Source organism: Aptenodytes patagonicus, chromosome W (assembly GCF_965638725.1).
Source record: "Aptenodytes patagonicus chromosome W, bAptPat1.pri.cur, whole genome shotgun sequence".
Lineage (NCBI taxonomy): Eukaryota > Metazoa > Chordata > Aves > Sphenisciformes > Spheniscidae > Aptenodytes > Aptenodytes patagonicus.
The window spans coordinates 34,959,615-34,978,853 of NC_134981.1; the positions used below are offsets into that span (position 1 = coordinate 34,959,615).

Consider the following 19,239-nt stretch of genomic DNA (forward strand, 5'->3'; position numbering starts at 1 on the left):
TAAAGTCAGGGGTGTGGAAGAATCACAGTATTAATTAATTAGTAATTAATTAATCTATTTTAAAGGCAAGGTTACTGCATCTGTAGTAATTATCTCATATAGTGAGTTTCCAAAAGAATTTTAGAACTTCAAGAGAAAAAAAGGTCGAAGACTTCAATAAAATAAGTGATGATATATTTTTTTCCTTTAGAGGTATTTCTGAAATAGGGGAGCCAGCCAGAAAAAGGAAGCAGCAGCATATTCAAAATGACTGTAATCTGTAGACCATACATGGCCCTTGGTTTATCAGATACCTTCTATGGAAGTCCGTGAGATTTTCTTGAATGGATAAGAAAAATATATTTCCTACTGTTATAGTTCTAGCTAAACTGTTCTAGCATGGAAATATCTAAACTGCCATCAACTTGGGAGTTAGAAAAGTTTCTACAATATGAGTCAATGCATTGTGGTTTTATTCTACTTGTATTATCATATATCCAGAATGACTCCGTCAGCCTTATCAGAGTACTTGGAGATTTACACTGGTCTAACTAAACAAAATCTGATCACATGTCTTCTGTTATTGAGAGCGCTGTTCTAGCTGCTTTGAAACAACAGTCTGATTTAATAAAAACAACATTGCAACCATTTATAGGTCTACTAGAAAGAACTAGCCCTGCTTTTCCTCTGGCTGGACTGGGATGTTGTGTAGCATTTGTATCACAGTATTACAGTGCATTAGTAGAGAACAAAAACCCAACATATAATACTGAAACTGACAGCAGTTTGTGTGAAACATATGTTTTAGAAAAAAAAACCAAACAACCCAGCAGATGGGAGGAACACAAATAAGAATGTTTTCTCAAGATCTGTTTAGAAGAAAACATTGTAGTTGGATGACTTTTCTACTTATGGTCAAAATAAATCAGCAAGTCTTTTGTTACCTTTAAAGATGAATGGTTAAGTGATAAAGAAATAAACAATGTGTTTAAGATACAAAAGCAGAGGCAGGTTTATTAGGCTGTTGCACCTGAACCATAATCAGAGGGGCCTCTTGCCCTCAGTATCTAAGGGGATTAAGCATATCTCCTCTGCAGTATTTGTCACATTTTTCATTCTAGCAGAAGAACCATAATCTCTGAGGTAGGTCTTGTATCCAGATCCTTTTTGTGGTATTTTTGTAGCTGCTATATATTTCTAAACTGCAATGTTTCTGATACTAAATTAAAAGACAACCTGTCCTGGTTTCGGCTGGGATAGAGTTAATTTTCTTCCTAGGAGCTGGTACAGTGCTGTGTTTTGGATTTAGTATGAGAATAATGTTGATAACACACTGATGTTTTAGTTGTTGCTAGGTAATGCTTACACTAGTCAAGGACTTTTCAGCTTCTCATGCCCTGCCAGCGAGAAGCTAGGAGGGGGCACAGCCAGGACAGCTGACCCAAAGTGGCCAAAGGGGTATTCCATACCATATGACGTCATGCTCAGTATATAAACCAGGGGGAGTTAGCCAGGGGAGGGGTGACCGCTGCTCAGGAACTGGCTGGGCATTGGTTGGTGGGTGGTGAGCAATTGCATTGTGCATCACTTGTTTTGTATATTCTTTTCTCATTATTATTATTATTATTTTCCCTTCCTTTTCTGTCCTATTAAACTGTCTTTATCTCAACCCACGAATTTTACTTTTTTTTTTCCCCCCAATTCTCTCCCCCATCCCACTGGGGGTAGGGAGGGAGTGAGCGAAAGGCTGTGTGGTGTTTAGCTGCCTGCCAGGTTAAACCATAACCTACAGGATAATATTTGTGGACAGTGATTTTCCACTGCTTATCAAGTCAATTTCCATTAGTTTTCATGGGAATTACATATATGGGGTGTAAGGCAGAATTTGATGAATTAATTTTCACTTCTGATTTGCCAAAGGTTTACTTTCCTTTAGCTGATATCTAAAATAAACAGTCTTCATTATATGTTTAGATAGTTCTTTTATCTTATAATATTTTAGAACTATTGATGCTGTTCATAAAAATGATACTTTTCCTTAGAGCTAAGCATAGAATTTGTCAAAACAATACTTTTAAAAAAGGTATATCAAACCCTTTATATAACTTAGCCATTCTTTTAACCATAGATAATACACCAACATGTATTTTTGTTGTTGATAGTGATAGTAATAGTAAAATACTGCTCTGTTGTAAATGTGTGACTAAAATTTTTAAGTTAAATTCAGAATTAGACCATAAGCTTTGTTCAGTTTTAGCAGTCTTAAGTTTCACTAATTTCAATGGAACTATGAATGCTGGACACCGGTGGGAATTCAGGAAAACCTGAAGGTGTTTTTCAGCTCTAAACAACATTTTGGCAGTACAATAAAATCATCCGTCAACTATTTTGGAAAAAAAAACAATTTTTTTTATGGAGTTTTCACTCTTTACCTTTTCATGTTAAGGAAGGATATTTTAATCATGTTCATTCTTTTATTTTAAAACGATTATCCAAAGTGCTGCAGTCACCTTCCTTACTTATACCAGGTAGTATATGGTTGGTATAAGAGCTCCCTCTATAGGTTTTATTTTAAGTATCAGCTTAGGAAAACATAAGGAAAGTAAATTCCACCTCTTGTCAGTGCTTCATAAACATATTCAGTTGAACAACATTACCTGATTTTTAAAAAGCAGGATTTTATGGAAAGAAAACCATCAATTTTACCAATGGTTAAAGTATGAAAAAATATAATAATGTTATAGATTTAAGTTGTATTTACAAAAATTTATACTTTTAATTTCAATAGCAGCCTGATAGACTGTGTGACTTAAGCTACTGTTATATAAAGAAATAAACCAGCATTTTCTCTTTTGTAACTACTTTTAATACATGTAGATATCAGAACTCTCAAACTGCAAAAGTATGGCTCACATAGTAGTACGAGTTTCTCATCAACTGAGTAGTATTCACATCTTTGAATAAGGACTTCTACCCTTTATGGCACCCTGGTGGTATAGTATTCATGTGATAACTACAGAAATTCTTAGTAAGGGAGAGACAGGATATTTGAAAGTATTTAATATGCAGCTATCAGCATAATTTAGCAGAGAGGGAAAAAAGGAAAATCAGAGCCAAATGATCTTCCAGTTTTCCCTAGACATCAGCAAGTGTTCCTACAGACCTCATGATGGGAAATGTGGTTGTTGGTATTAATAAGCTAACCATCTGGCTTTCTTTCATACAGAGTTTTTATTATTAAAAACAAAACCAAAAAATCTCAGTATGAAGGAACCCATTATCTTAGTTCTATTTGAAAATCAAAGCATACAGTTTTCTAGTGAAGATCAGGCAGGAGTGAAGCCTGACAGTTATTAAGCAATATGCCAGCTTGTATGGACCTATAAACTTTACCCTACATGCAAAATATTTGCTTAAGCACACGTACACCCATCTCACCATTTCCCCTTCCTCATGTATGGGAACACGTGTGTCTTCCAGCTTCACTGGTAAATCAAGAGGCTTTTTCAGAGCAGTAGAATTCCATAAATTCTATCTTTGGTCCCTCCCTACATGGGCCATTCATTGCATTCATCTTGTGAAAGGCAGCAGTGCTCCCCTGTCAGATGAAGTATCCCCAAGAAGCCACAACCTGTGTATCCAAATCCTCTAAAGGTTATCAGTACCTCTTTACCTTACCTGAGTGGATAGGGAGAAGCAAGAAAATTTCTGTTCCACAATGGATGCAGGAAGTGAGCACAATTCCTATTCACAGCCTTGTGGCAGCTGTGCTCAGAAGTCAGCAATGAGGAACTGGTCTTTGGCTCATAGGCAGGTGCTTGGTGCTGTGCTAGCTCTCATATTTCCAGCTGCACTTAAGCTATTAAACAACTTCATTGACAACACGATTTATCACAGTAGTTGTATGAGATTGTGTTATATGAGATTTGTCTTAAATATCTAAGTGGTCTTCATAAAGAAATCAGCTGGGCTAACTGAAACAGAGGTAGCTGATTTTGGGGGGTAATCATACAAGTTTTCATGAACTTTTCTATGTAAATAAATACCAATTTGGTATATAGCTATTTAATAATAAACATATCATAATCAGCATTCTGAAAGTTATGTCTGTACTAGTCCCCTGTTTAACATTTCTCATGGCATGACACTGAACATATAGGAATAGAAAATTAGAGAGAAGTGAAACTGATGATTTTTTAAAGGGAAATTTTAAGCCCACCACACAGAATGTACATCAGGGATTATAAAAGAAATCTTTATGTGCACTGGCATCGGAGCACGTGGCTTTCAGAGATGAAAATGAGGCCTATATACATGCATAGGAGAAAATTGTTTGGTTGGAAGCTAATGGAATTCTTGTGGTCATTATTGCAATTAAACACTAATTAAACAGTTTGAGACAATCAGTGAGGGTAGTGGCCTGGAAATAATTCTCATTGGACAACCTTTGGATAATTAAAAATATTTTTCTTTAGTGTCACTGCTGTTACTCTGGATTTGCAAATGAGAGAAGAATTTTGCCCACAGTACAATTACAGATGCTCCATATTCTTGAAAAAAAACCAAGAATGGGTCAGAACATGCATATATCAGAGATGCCTCTAGTTCTTATTCTCGTGCTGTTCAGAAATATGAGTTTACAAGAAAAATATATGATTTACAACAGCAAAAAAAAGTCAATTAAAATACCTATTACTGTGCTTTCCAATTACTCTTCCAGCTCATCTGTGAATAGAAAGCCACTGATAAATTCAAATTGGCTTATGAGCCAATCTTCTTGTATATAATTGCTGCTTTCTTAGTCTGCACAATTAAAAATTCTGTCAGTAAGACCAAAAAAGTTTTAAAGAAAGGTTTTCACCATTTTTGCTTCTTAGAAATTAAATAGCTGTATGAGGAACATACTGTTTTCTTACACCTGTGTGCAGACCCTCAATCTTTTTGACAGTGACAGCTAGAAAGGAAGAAATACATTCAACGTTGTAAATAAAGTTCCCGTAATGACCATGACTCCTAAAAAATCTAAGGATTTCTAACATTTGAAACAATGCAAAGAAAAATAGGACAACAGTAATCCAGTTTTATCTAAGTCTGCTACAAGGAAATTATGTTCTCATGATGTAAGTTTCCATACTCCTGTTAGTGATAGTCTTGTGGTTAAAGAATCCTAGCTTTCAGAAGAAACAGATTCAGCTTTACTTGGATAAGAGAGTGAAGTAGATCTGTATCTCCCTATCAGAGAGTGCTCTCATCACTGAGCAGAAAAAGGTCATTGTTGCCATCTGTGGTGGCTTATATTTTGTGCAGGTTCCATTTTGCACATGAACGTTAATGGGGCAATGCCCTGCAGGTGGAATAGGGAAATGAATGACTCATTATCCATTGCTAGTTGTGTAACTGCTTAAGGACAGAGGAAACACCGCTCAGAAAGAAAAGTTTAGGTATCTAGGAAACTCAAGCAGGAACTGAATGTGCTTGTGTGTATATTGGTGGGGCTCAAGGACTTAGGTATTACATGAAATGAGTAATGATTTTGAAGAGCTAAATTCTGGAGCTGGGTGCTAAATATGGAAAGTAAATGGAATTCTACTCTCCTAAATCTTTTTGTAATCCCTTTATTGGTAAGGGTAACTCAAAGGAAATTACTGTATGTGTGCTCATGGGGAAACGAGCTGCAACAGTAAGTGATGCAGACGATGGGAAAGAAAAAAGCTGTATCCCCATCTACTGCAGTAATTCCATGGTGCTGAACTGGGGAATAGTGTTCAATGCATATGTAAGAATATGTGACACTAAGGGGTATAAAAAAATCTCATCTGTAAGCTAAAAGGTAGGACAGATCAGGATGGTAAAAGCCTCTAAGAGGCCATGTATTATCTAAATATGTATCGCATGGTTCTTAAATTTAGTGATCAGAGAAATAAAAACATGTATATAAGACCCAAAGTTCAGAAAGTTAAAATACTATTCCAGAGGAAGAAAATGTGGCATGCTGTACTTTTGCTGTATTTGGTTAGATGAGTTATGTAAGGTTACATTTACTCCTGAGACTGCCTCTTGCATCAAACATCAGAATCCTATTCTGCTCTAAGATTCATCCAATTTTGTAGCAATTCTTTTACAGAAAATGTTGAAATCATTAGGAGCAGTACATGCAAAATGAAGGACTAGATGCTGGTCTTGAATATGCTGGTAAGATTTAGAAATAACAGTCTACTTCCGAAGAACTGCTCCTGATTTATATTAAAACAAATTAAATTTAAATCTGAGCTATATGTGTTTTATCTTCTTTGGTTAATACCAATATGATTACATTAAAACGCCTTCTTGCCATCTGCCAAGTTGAAAAGAAATGCTGTTAAATTAATGGTTATTGTTTATGCAGAGAGAACAGTCAATTTCTAATCAGCTAAGTGATCACAGATCTAACAGCTGTAATTCATATAATAAATAGATTGGTTAAAAATGAAAGAAACAGCAAACACAACTGCAGAGAATGTTAAGATTTAACTCTTGTTAAACCAGTACTAGATAATATGGATTAAAGCAAGATAAAAAGTACTAGATACTTAATGCAAGATAAAAAAGTATAAAATATTGCAATGTACAAAGTAGAACCTCTAAGTATCTGAGGAGTCTGCAATTAGGTACAATTTTTAAAAATTCAAATTTAGTTTATCCCAAAGTAATTTTGTGTGCATGTATGTGTGTTGTATCGCTCTGTCTTCTAAGCATAATTTTCAGTGTTTCAGAATTAGAGTTCTTTATTCTGTTATACTGCTGCTTATGCAGTCACTAAAAATACTTATGTTCCTATCCTTTGAAAAGAATGTGAGATTTGATCCATTTTCAGCAAATATGTGTTTTCATATGCAGTTAAGGATTTGACAGAATAAACAAAAAAAATTCTGTCAGGTAGCTAATTTTTCAGGAAAAATATTCAGGGACTTAAGACTATCAAATGTTTTCAGAGTTGGAATCACTGAGAACAGGAAGAAATATTATAGCAAGCGCCTGAAAAGACATCTTTAAGGTATTGGGGAGAGAACGCTTTTTGTTCTGCGACCATAGCTTTATTCTGTATTTACGCTAAGATGCAGGAAAGACCATATCATGTATGGTATAATTTTTCAACAAATGCAGACTTCACTTTAAAAGTGAAACTAGATGTGACTTAAGAGAAATGAATACATAATAGTCTAGCCAAAAGAAATAAAGCTCCTAGGATGGGCAGGTTTATTATCATGTATATGGTATTGCTCCTGAAGTAACACAGACCACAGCAATTGCAGTTTGTACTCCAGTCATTTCCTGCCTTTTTGATGAGTTCTACTTTGTAATGGATTGGCAGGTGGGACCGATCTTCCTTTGTCCCTTCTGACTAAGTCTAGCATGATTTCTTTTCAATCTTCAGTCTTTTCCAATTGTCTCTTTTTTCCTTTTTGGCTACATTTTTTGCTTGTTTAAGCATTCTTGATTGTACAGCTTACCACTACTGTGATTCTTACCAGTTTTCGTTGGCATGTACAAACATCAGTAGTCTTCCTTGATATGCTGTGGAAGTGCTAAGGTTGTTCTTTCCTTTTAGGAAGGTTCTGGCCAATTCTGTGAAACCTTCATGGTCCCATTTGATTTCTGATGTCACTTGGAGGGACAGGAACCCTTGAGGACTTTGGAAACCACACAGTTTCTCCCTCATTGGAGACAGATTATGGCAAGTCCTTGCATCAAATATTCCTTTGAGATTGCTCCCTTTTCCTGCCCCATATACAGAAATAAACCAGGGCCTATCTTATACTGGCCCTGTCTGTTTTCTTATCCCAGGATATGACTGAGCATATTCTTCCTTGGTGTCACTGAAATCAGTGGCAGAAGGTACATGCTTTCTAGGCAACATATGATCTCCTTTGTTAGAAATAATGGTGAATCTCATACAAGAATTAACAGGTTTTAGTATGCAGTATTCATTTGAACTGAACTTCAGTAAAATTGTATTAGCACATACTGATAGAATTTTCCTTAAAATAGAGTGTTTAAGCTTTGTTCTTGACAAAAGAGCTGGACTTAATATTTTGACTGGACTAGGTATATATACCTATATCTAGGTATAAATAATGACCTCTTACCTTAGGTCAGAAAGAACCTATTTTACTAGTTTAAATAGACAGTCTGCTGTAGGTCTTGCAGTGTTTGGCCTAGATTGTTATTAAGAAATTATTTGAGCATAGCAGCCCAATCTAGTGTTGCTGCAAATAATTTATCAGGTAAGTTGCTTTGGTGCCTGTGAGGAAATCCACAAGTCTAATTTTATTTCATATACAGGAGGGTCGTTTGAAGTATCAGTTTAACCACAGGAAATTCAATCACTGTAAAGAATGCTAGCAACCTTTTATTGTGAAAGCTTCATTTATATTATTCATAGGCTGGAAATCTGAAAGCGTGCTGAAATTTTTTTGTTTGTTTGTTTGTTAGCAGTAGTATTCAGAAATGACATTAGGTTCAAGTTATTTAGAAAAGCAAGTTTCTCTAGTTGTTATAAAACCCAGTTTTGGGGGTTGTCTTACCATTTAACATCATTATGTAGCAAACCAATAGCAAGAATGTCTGAACATGAAATGGCTGAAATCTTAACTCTTCAATCTTGCCACTTACCTTTGGGGCACTGAAAATCTAATTCTCAGGTAGGACTGGGTAAATCACTTCTTTAGCACTCACAGAAACAGTTAAGCTTATAAAATAGTATGTTTATTCCCGTGCAGCATTCTCAGCCTACAAAAGTGAGATTTGATGTCTGATTTTACAGCCAGGCATGAGAATTGGTTCCTGGATCTGGGTACATTATTTTCTTAGTGTCCTAAGCAATTAATTGGAGGTGTAGGATTACTCTTGATTTCAATTTTTATTTTCAAAATTGTTATTACTTTTCTGAAAAAATTCTTGAACCTCCATTATCCTCACGGTGCAGTATCACATGACTAATAATTTAAACATGGGGGAAAAAGGGAATTCAGGCAGAAACTATAGAACCAAAAGACTACAACTGACTTGTTTCTGATTAGAGTGTCTTCAAAGTAGGGTTGATTATGTCTGATCCAGGATTTGTAACCTAAACAGTGACCATGAAATTGGCCCTGCAATCTCCTCCTGCACCTGCACCAGGACCAAGGGTAACTGAAACCGGATGGCAAAAGAACCCTTCAGCCTACCAGAAAATACTTTGCCAAAGCTTTTAAAGAGGAGGAGAGAGCTCAGTCACTTATTTATTTACTTACCCCTTTTCCAAAAATATGCAGAGGGGAAAATAAGGACCATGCAATCTTACCAAAGACAACCCAAGTTTAGCTGGTTTAAGCCTAGAGCTTTATAGAGCTAAAGAATTGTTTCTAAATATAGTTTGGTAGAAACAGCTTTTTTATCATATATGCATAGCTTAATAGTTTATGAAGCAGATTATGATGTGATTGCTTGAAACAGTAGGGAAGTGGATTTGATGATCCTCAGGTCCTCCCAGTCCCATTCCTAACGAAAATTTTTCTCTTTTATTGCAGCCCAGAAGATGGTGAAATTCATCCTGAAAACTGTAGATTATACATCCAGTTGCAGTGTTGCTTAGAAATGTACACAACAGAAATGCTTAAGTCCATATGTCTGCTAGGATCACTGCAGTTTCATCGGAAAGGTATTGAATTGCACAAATATACAGATGCTGATTTAAAAAAAAGAACGGTCTTTTGGGGCATGCATGGGTATTCATGAAAGACAAAGCACCAAACTGTAAAATGAACTATACCACTGAAGCTTTTCAGCTACTGAAAAAAAGTTGTATTTCTATTTCATTATCATCATTCTTACAGAAGTGTGTCATATTAGGCATGTATCACTAATGTCCTTATAGTTTAGAAGGCTGAAAATTTTTTTAAAAGTGGTCCCAAACCAAAAGTTTTAGCTGTCATTAGTCAGATCAGTGAGCAAGCTATCTTAGTCATTTTATTAGAGTAACTACTGAAAAATGAAAGGTTTTGAAAAATTTCAGTTCATGCATATCATGGTGTTTTGTTTCAGGTCAGGTTTCAACACTAACGTGTTTGCTTTGTTATGAGCTTTATAGGAGTTACAGCCAGGATGCCCTGTGTCCATGTTTTTCTTCATAGGAGAATCTGTCTAGCCAGACTGTAATTCCAGTCATGCTCAGTAGTCAGAGGATGTCAGTAGGGCAGTAATTAAAATAGAAGGTAACAAGGAGCTTGACCTATAACACAGGCTGCCTAACGATTTAAAATCCCTTTAAAAGTCCCTATCTTCTGTTTGATACATCATTGTTAAATTTAGTTACTCAAACTAAAGTTTTCTTTTTCTGTTCCCTTTGCAGCATAAGAGTTTGTTTTGTTCCATTATTTTGAATTTATGCTTCCAAAAATTACTTGCATATCCTGAATGAACCATTTTAGGGGCTGTCTAATCAAGTCACTGTGCTTGCCATTTACTTTACACAAATTCAGGTGCTCCAAAGTCTCAGAGTATACTACAGACACAGCATTTGCTCCTCCTACTCTGACAAAGAAAGTGTGAGAACACACAGATGACTTACAGTAGTAAGGAAGTTCACCTCACATTTCATACCAATGAGCAAGTCTCAAATATTTTGGATGACTGTAAAGTGTCATTTCCCAGGTGGGCTCCTAGGAATTGTGTAAGGTGTTCTCTGATGGAGCTGACTCTGGTGCTGTGTTTCCAGCGCTGTGATGTCAGTATTTCAGCTGCTTTAGCCACACTGCCTTTCGGGCTGAATCTACCATAGTTGTATCGTAGAAATCCTGGTTCTCAACTGTCTTCTTCACACACAGTATGTATGTTTTGCCTTTTGTTGGCCCACATGTAATAAGCTACTGATGAACAAAAGGAGTAACTGGTATAACTTGAAGAGTTCTTTAAAAGCAGAGCAATTCTGATCACACTGATAACTGTATTGGTGCGAAAATTTTCAGTCTAGGAAAGAAACAACTAAGTCAGCAGAAACTGATTACTTCAAGCATAATGACCATACTGAGGTATTTGTTGGGTAAGATATTTGAGGGCAAGTGTTTGGTGGAGCAATATGGCAGGGTTTTAGTACTAAACTGATTCCTTACTATCCCTGTTGTTATTTATCCAGCAATTCCAGCTTATAGCAAAAGACGGATAAATATTAAGAGCATCTTATGGTTAAAAAGCTGCCCACCTTTATAAAACTAGATACTAGATTCAGAACTGAAATCTACCCCACAGAGTATGTTTACACACAAAAGAGATGTCCTTTCTTTAGTGAAAATGCATCTCTAATAATTTCATGTTTGATTAGCCATCTACTAAAAGGAAGATGTAGAAATGCAGATAATTTACTGAACAGGTTACTCAGTAACCTCATTACTCTGTGATGGCACGCACTGATTGGGACTGTATCTGTGCTAATTGTAACTACTCTTTTCCCAGATAACATCTCAGCAGAATATACCAGGTAAAGACAAGACAAAGTTCTGTAACGAACTGTAATGAAGGTCTTGTAATTAACCTTATGTATTTTCTGTCATGCTGAAGGATCCCATAATGTATTTTTCACATCTAGCTATAGGATACAGCTACAGCCAGTGATACTTTTTATTATGAAAATAAGAATTAGAGGTTTATAACTGCTCAATACAGCTTCTCAGTGATTTTCTCAAGTTGAAAAGAAATATATAAAATATGAAGAGACAGAATTAATAGAGCCATCGTATACCAAGATACCAGTAGCTGCTAAAATGAATCATCATTTTTTAAGACAGATTGTACTACGTTTCCTAGCATTGGCTGCAGTTGTCAAACCACTGTCTGTAATTGCAGAAAGAAAGTAGCTTGAGGTGACCTGAGTAACCCCAATGTGTCTGTCTCTCCTTTTTGCCGCTGGATGGAATCTACATGATTAACTTAAACTAAATGTCAAACTATTAGATGTCTAAAGTTGGATAAGATGAATTACAGCATTATAGTATGGGTCAACTTAGTTCCTATCTGGCAGTACTTTTGATATACATTGGTTCCTCATCTCACCATAGAAAATCATGGTAGCTATTCTGCCATTGCTAAATAGAGTAATTTTTGTCCTCTGTCCATACAGAGATAACCACAGTAACTTGGCTCCAAATTTCTGTGACATTCTTTGAGAAAAATTCATAATAGGCAAAAATTATACAATCACAGGGATTTGAATAAATTGAATTTTGGAACTTAGCCAACAGAATGTTATTCTTATATATTAAATACTTGGATATTTACAACACCTAGAAGTATTGTAAAGGCATCATGCAACAAGGGAAATTCCAGTTACATGTTAAGTATTTTTTCACAGTGAAGGTAGTCAAATACTGGAATAGGCACCCAAAGAGGCTGTGAAATCTCCATCCTTGGAGATAGTCATAACTCAAATGGACAAAGTCCTGAGCAATCTGATGCAAGTTGGCCCTGCTTTCAGTAGGAGGTTAGACCACATGACCTTGCAACCTAATTTATTCTATGATTCTATATCTGCCAGAACATACTACTTTCCAAGGAGCAGAATGAACCCGTACATTTCTTTAATTTCTCTACTTACAGAGAATGGTACTGCAGTGTAGGCAAAGTGCATAAATTTATCTCTAGGAATGAAAGAGCCAGTAATTTCACCATTATAAAATACATTGTGCTGTTGCTAGTGTATAGCTTTTTTACTTTTTCACCTGTTTAGTTTTTCACCGAGTGACGATATTTAAAAAAAAATTGTTTTCCTTGTCTACGAAGAGTACTACCTTAGAAACAGTGAACATTTCCAATATGTATTAACTTTGCTTAATTCATAAATGCGCATGTCTGATGTTATTCCCTGCATGTAGTTTCTTGCTGTGTCTTGAAGTTCATTTTTGAAGGTAATATTTTTCATTTGGATGTAATATTTTCCATTTTCTAGTCCTCTTGCCTGTTGGATAAGTGGTTTGTTGGGTTTTTAAATCTCCCATGAGATTTAACCAATTTATGTTCTTACTTTGGAGCCAGCAGAGATTCAAGTAGAATAACATGCAGGCTGTTCTCACCAACCTGCAGCTAATAAATAATAACGTGGGTACTGGTATCTTGACCAGACATTATCAAACAAACTATAGAACTGATAAAGCTAAGGCAGTGAGCTGATGCTGATGTTCTTTTCCCAATAGGACCTTTGCCAATGCTCCCTACTGGGAAACAGATGCTCTTTTATGAAACACCACATTACAGTTTGAAGGGCTGAGCTCTGGGTATTTTCACTGTCTTTCGCAGCACTGATTTTCTCATCTCTCATCTTTCTGTTCTACTGAACAAACATTCCTACATATACTGTATAGTATATATCAAGCTTCCTGTACAGAAATTTCTTCCATATTTACAGTACTTCAGATTAATTTACTACTGTCATACAACCTCTGCTAGAAAAGTCAGACAGTCTGTTATTTCTTTGAGATGTAACAGTCACAGTGGGGCCAAAAGCCATAAATATTTCCAGCTGTGTTAGGCAGTAAGTAAACCGAGGTAAGTGCTCTCTAATAAATTTGTTTCTAAGATACATAGACCAAAAAAGCCCAGTGTTGAAAATACATTATGATTGCAAAGTTCAACATTCAGAAAGTTTGCAAAGGACAGAATGAAACGTGTCCAAATAGCCTTAATTCAACTTTTTTGTATGTATTAAGTCTTTGGTTACCTGATCATATATTTTATTACTCCTCCTTTCCACAATCCCAAGAGTCCTGGCTAACTAATTCACATGTTAATATTTACTTGGGCATTCATCTTTCTTTTATCCTAATTGTTCAGTGTCATATGTTGTATTTATTGCACACAATTCTGTTCTAAAAGCAGAATCCTGTTCCTCAGACCTTTCTCAGTAACTCATACACTGATGGCAGTGTCTTCAGAACTGCCTTGAGTAGTGAGGTAGTAGCAATTTTTCCCATTGTAAAGAAGGAACAAAGAGAGATTAAGCTAAAGAGTGCTAATTTAGAATCTGAGATTGCAGTGTACTTTATGCAGTGCTGTATGTGTTTATAGAGTAATTTCTCAGTAGCTTCAGTTGCAGCTGAGTACAAAGAGTCTTTGGGTTGAGCAACCAGAGAATTAGAAATACTTTGTCAATAACTATTCTGAGGAGCTGAGTTTAAGCAACTTAGATAGGATCACATGAAAACTCTGGGTAGGTATAGAGTCCAGTTTTCAGGGCAGCACTGTGAGAAACTCTCCTGTGTCTTCCTGCAGTCCCTAACATAATGGCTTTAAGGATCTTGCTGTTCCTTCTGTCATAGCAAATACATATTGGGGGATGACAGATATGGCAGATGGCAGCTCATGTTCCAGCTCTTCCAGGAAATCTTCTGAAACTTCTCACTGCATTTGTTTACCCCTAGCACATTTCACCTAGTTTTCTTCTGCATCATTCCCACACTCAGGCAGAACTTCTCTGGATAGAATCATCTTTCTCAGACTTTGTCAAGCAACAGATGAGTTCACTTACCTGGGACCTGGAGCTTCTCTCCTAATACTGGCTTTGCTTTATTTGTTCCCCTCCATCATTTGAATTATATAGCTTTGTGCCTTAGGGAGCAGTGTCAAACACAGGTCTTAAACCTGGTAATACTTTTAAAAATTTGAATTAGAGTTTCATGGAAAGGAAGATATTCTGAACGAGCTTAGGTACCTCTCTGAAGTGCTTACAAAATTCAGCTCTAATTCCTTTAAATGCTGTATGCTTACTTTATTGACATTGCATGTTCCCAACATTGACTATTCTTTTGATTAAATAAGCAAATCCTGGCTTAGCTAGCAAGGTATTAGAGGAAGTAGTTGACATAATTTCTGTCCATGGAAGCTGCTGGATGTGATTACCCTTTTTCCAAATTAATACTGAGGTTGTCAAGATCTGAGAAAACCCAGAATTACCTCAAAGTTCTTAAGTACACTTCAGCATAGAATCATAGAATCATAGAATAGTTTGGGTTGGAAGGGACCTTTAAAGGTCATCTAGTCCAACCCCCCTGCCGTGGGCAGGGACATCTTCAACTAGATCAGGTTGCTCAGAGCCCCGTCCAATCTGACCTTGAATGTTGTGTGGCTAGCAGGAGTAGGGAAGTGATCGTGCCCCTGTACTCGGCACTGGTGAGGCCGCACCTCGAATACTGTGTTCAGTTTTGGGCCCCTCACTACAAGAAGGATGTCGAGGTGCTGGAGCGTGTCCAGAGAAGGGCAACAAAGCTGGTGAGGGGTCTGGAGAACAAGTCTTATGAGGAGCGGCTGAGGGAACTGGGGTTGTTTAGCCTGGAGAAAAGGAGGCTCAGGGGAGACCTCATCGCTCTCTACAACTACCTGAAAGGAGGTTGTAACAAGGTGGGTGTCAGTCTCTTCTCCCAAGTAACTAGCGATAGGACGAGAGGAAATGGCCTCAAGTTGCGCCAGGGGAGGTTTAGATTGGACATGAGGAAAAATTTCTTTACTGAAAGAGTGGTTAAATATTGGAACAGGCTGCCCAGGGAAGTGGTTGAGTCCCCATCCCTGGAGGTATTTAAAAGACGCGTAGATGAGGCGCTTAGGGACATGGTTTAGTGGGCATGGTGGTGTTGGGTCGACGGTTGGACTTGATGATCTTAGAGGTCTTTTCCAACCTTAATGATTCTATGATTCTATGTTTCCAGAGATGGGGCATCCACCACCTCTCTGGGCAACCTGTTCCAGTGTTTCACCACCCTCAGCGTAAAAAATGTCTTCCTTGTATCTAGTCTAAATCTACCCCCCTTTAGTTTAAAGCCATTCCCCCTTGTCCTGTCGCAACAGGCCCTGCTAAAAAGTCTGCCGCCATCTTCTTTATAAGCCCCCTTTAAGTACTGATAGGCTGTAATAAGGTCTCCCCAAAGCCTTCTCTTCTCTAGGCTGAACAACCCCAGCTCTCTCAGCCTTTCCTCATAGGAGAGGTGTTCCAGCCCCCTGATCATTTTCGTGGCCCTCTTCTGGACCTGCTCCAACAGGTCCATGTCTTTCTTATGCTGAGGGCTCCAGAGCTGGACGCAGTACTCCAGGTGGGGTCTCACCAGAGCAGAGTAGAGGGGCAGAATCACCTCCCTCAACCTGCTGGCCACGCTTCTTTTGATGCAGCCCAGGATACAATTGGCCTTCTGGGCTGCAATACAGCATACGTTGCTGTATTCAGTCACAAATATTTCAGGGTCAAAGTTTTTCATTGATACCTTATAAAGGACTTCATTGCATTTGAATGTGTAAACATAACAGATAAAAGACCTTTGCTGAGTCATATATCCACAATAATAATATATTCCTTTCATTGTAAGGAACTGTAAAATATTACTATTATCATTGGATCATTATAGCATGTCACTGTGGAAGTGCACGTTACCGAAGTTTAATGCCCATACATGTTTACATAGAAACCATTAATTTCTTAGGATCATCTACAGATATAATTGACTTGTTTGGTTATATAATTACATATATTAGAAAATGGTTTTTAAAACCCTAAATTGCAGATTGCAATCATTCTATTAGCTAGCTATGCAGCATTTGAGCAAGGCACTCATTTTTCTAATTAAGGGAGTAAGCCCATATAACAAATCAAAGAAAAGAGGGGACAGAAATTTTGAAGGATAAAATGAACTGGAGGTGTTTTCCAGAGTTCAAAACATGCTGTAAAAATAGTTAAAGCTACCTTGTCAAAGAAGTACAAGGATTGAAGCTGGTAGCCATTTATGCTGACTTTGAACAAATTAAGTCACTGCTCATGTACTGTTATAAGAATATATTATTCTTATGGTCCAGAATCAGGTGAACCTACTATATTGTTTGTAACTTGTTGAAAAAGAAGTGTACAACCAAAGAGAGGTAATTCCTGCTTTCAGTTATTCACACATAGCTCTAGTCATTCTAATAGAATTTGAATATCTATGGGAAAAAAATGAGTCCAGGATATATTAGATTCCCAGAATCTTACAGTTTCTTGTATGAAATGGTCTCAAAGTCTTATTTTTTCCTGTGTCTTTTTCTAAATGATGTGTTTCTACATGAATAATTTCTCAGAATAAGATGCAAAAAACTTTAATGCTTGTAACCTACATATTGTTTATTCTTACCACAAGTCTGTTTGGAAGCCTTGAAGAAAAAATTACAGTTCTATCACTGTAATCAAGATGTGTGGGCCCCATCTGACTTGTATAAACATAGCTGAGGGAAGAAGGATACCAGCACTAACCAGAGTGGTAGGTACCTGAATACTTAGGTAAAAAAGGGAAGAATTGAGTCTTATGGGAAAATCATATGTACATACTATGGACAGAAAACATTAGGCTTTTGTGATGTAAATTTAGACTGAACTCATTCCTTCATTGTAGGTACATCAGAATGATACCAAATCACAGATAACTGTGTATCATATACCATACCAGTATAATTGTTGTTTTTCCAGTATGTTTTGTGAAAAAAACATATATTTCCTTAAAATAGTACCTAAAAGCCTGTGATAGCTTATATTACAGATTACAAAAAGAAACCCTCAATTCAGTGAAGGGATTTTTGTTTTATTTGGCTTTGTTTAAATTACATGCTATTTAGAGTTTTGAAGGAGAAAGGAAGGATTGTTTAACTGATGTGCTACAGTCTCAGCATTCTATTTAAAGACTGGTAGATATGTGTAAGTAAGAGGGATAAGATGTGAGAGAGAAAAGCACACAGGTGTGGAGAAACAAGCACTTAAAAAATCTAGAGAATCACCCATTCTCATGTGGATACTGTGAAGAGGCCAAAATGAATAGAACAAAAACAAGCATGGAAGGAGGAAAACACAATTTCCACCACAGACTTCTTGTTCCCATTGCATTTTCCTTGATAATATTTCCAGTGAGACAATATCTGAGTTCTGCAGATCCCAAGTGTAAGTCAGGAATGAAGTTCATCAGACTGTTAGCCATATTTGCCATGTTTCTTTTTTACTTTCTACATGATTCTTTCCTATTCCCCTTTTTATGTTCGCCTCTTCATTTACTTTAGCTGTGATCTAGAGCTTTTGCATTTATCCTTAATTGCCAGGTTAGAAGTCTGATACAAATGGTGCCTTCTTTTTGAGAGATGGGTTGTCTCAGCTTTGTTAAATTCTGTTACTCCCCTCAAAGGTCTTTCCAATTCATCTGCAGTGAAATCTAATTAGCCCTGAGGGACCTATAATAGATTTTTTTTTTCATTATGTAAGTTTCTCTGGGAAGCAGGTGATAATTAAGAGTAGGTGCATAGGGTAGCATGACAGAAGCAAATACAGAGGTCACCACAGAAGCAGTAAGGAGCACAACAGGTGAGGAACATAAAGCACAGTGATCATAGGTGATGTATGTAGCCTTACTGAACTGATCATTTTCTACCCTCTTATTTATTGTCACTCAAGTTGGATCTTTAGCATTATTTAATTCAATGAATTTAATTTCATACCAAAGGCATTTTCCACTTTTTAAAATAAAAAGATATGCTGAATTAGAGGCTAGAAGACAAAGAATACATCGTTTTATATTAAAATTTCACAGTAAAAAGAGCCTCTGTCTAGTCAACTGGCAAGAACAGCAACTGAATGTGGACACCTCTGAAAACACTGTGCATGATCAAACTCCAACTGAAATGAATGGAAGTCTTTCCACTGAATAAATAGCAAATAAAATTTAGGGTTCATATCCCTATTTTAAGAATGTGTAATACAAAAGATATCCTTACCCTCGCTAGAAGGATGAGAAGATTAAAGAGCTTTTGTTTCTCTACAGTCTGTGCCATGTAGTAGAAATGTTAAGCCTGAGTCATATACATTATTCAAGCAAAGCCTTTATTATTAGCTGACTCTTTAACTGTTTTCAAGTGATTGAGCAGATGCTCTGAAATTCAAGGAAGGCTTCATGAATTGTTCACAATGCAACAGAATTACTGGTAAAGAGCTCTTTTCAGCTGAAAAGAAATCTGTGCTGTTCATTCTGCTAAATCTGCAAGAGCTTGCCTTTGTGCTAACAAAAAGAACGTTACAGTCTCTGCTTCTGTTCTCAGGTTGGGAAGAAGAACCTTTACTGTTATTTCATCTAGTATTGTTATTGTTTCCATTGAATCACTTTTCACATCCCTGAAGGATGCATCTATAGACAGGGTTGTTCTTGACAGCATGTCACCAAAGGTCAGGTCGGAGTTCCAACATAACACTTCAAAATAATGGGA

At 36.7% G+C, this 19,239-nt stretch overlaps 1 protein-coding gene across 3 annotated transcripts in view; it reads left to right on the top strand.

Moving 5' to 3' along the window:
• LOC143171908 (regulator of G-protein signaling 7-binding protein-like) overlaps window positions 1-19,239 on the top strand; it is a 67,840-nt gene that overhangs the window by 29,162 nt on the left and 19,439 nt on the right. For all 3 annotated transcript variants that reach the window (XM_076361087.1, XM_076361086.1, XM_076361088.1), the window contains exon 3: window positions 9,528-9,658. In XM_076361087.1, the coding sequence (XP_076217202.1) occupies window positions 9,528-9,658 (131 nt within the window). The remainder of the gene's footprint in view (window positions 1-9,527; window positions 9,659-19,239) is intronic.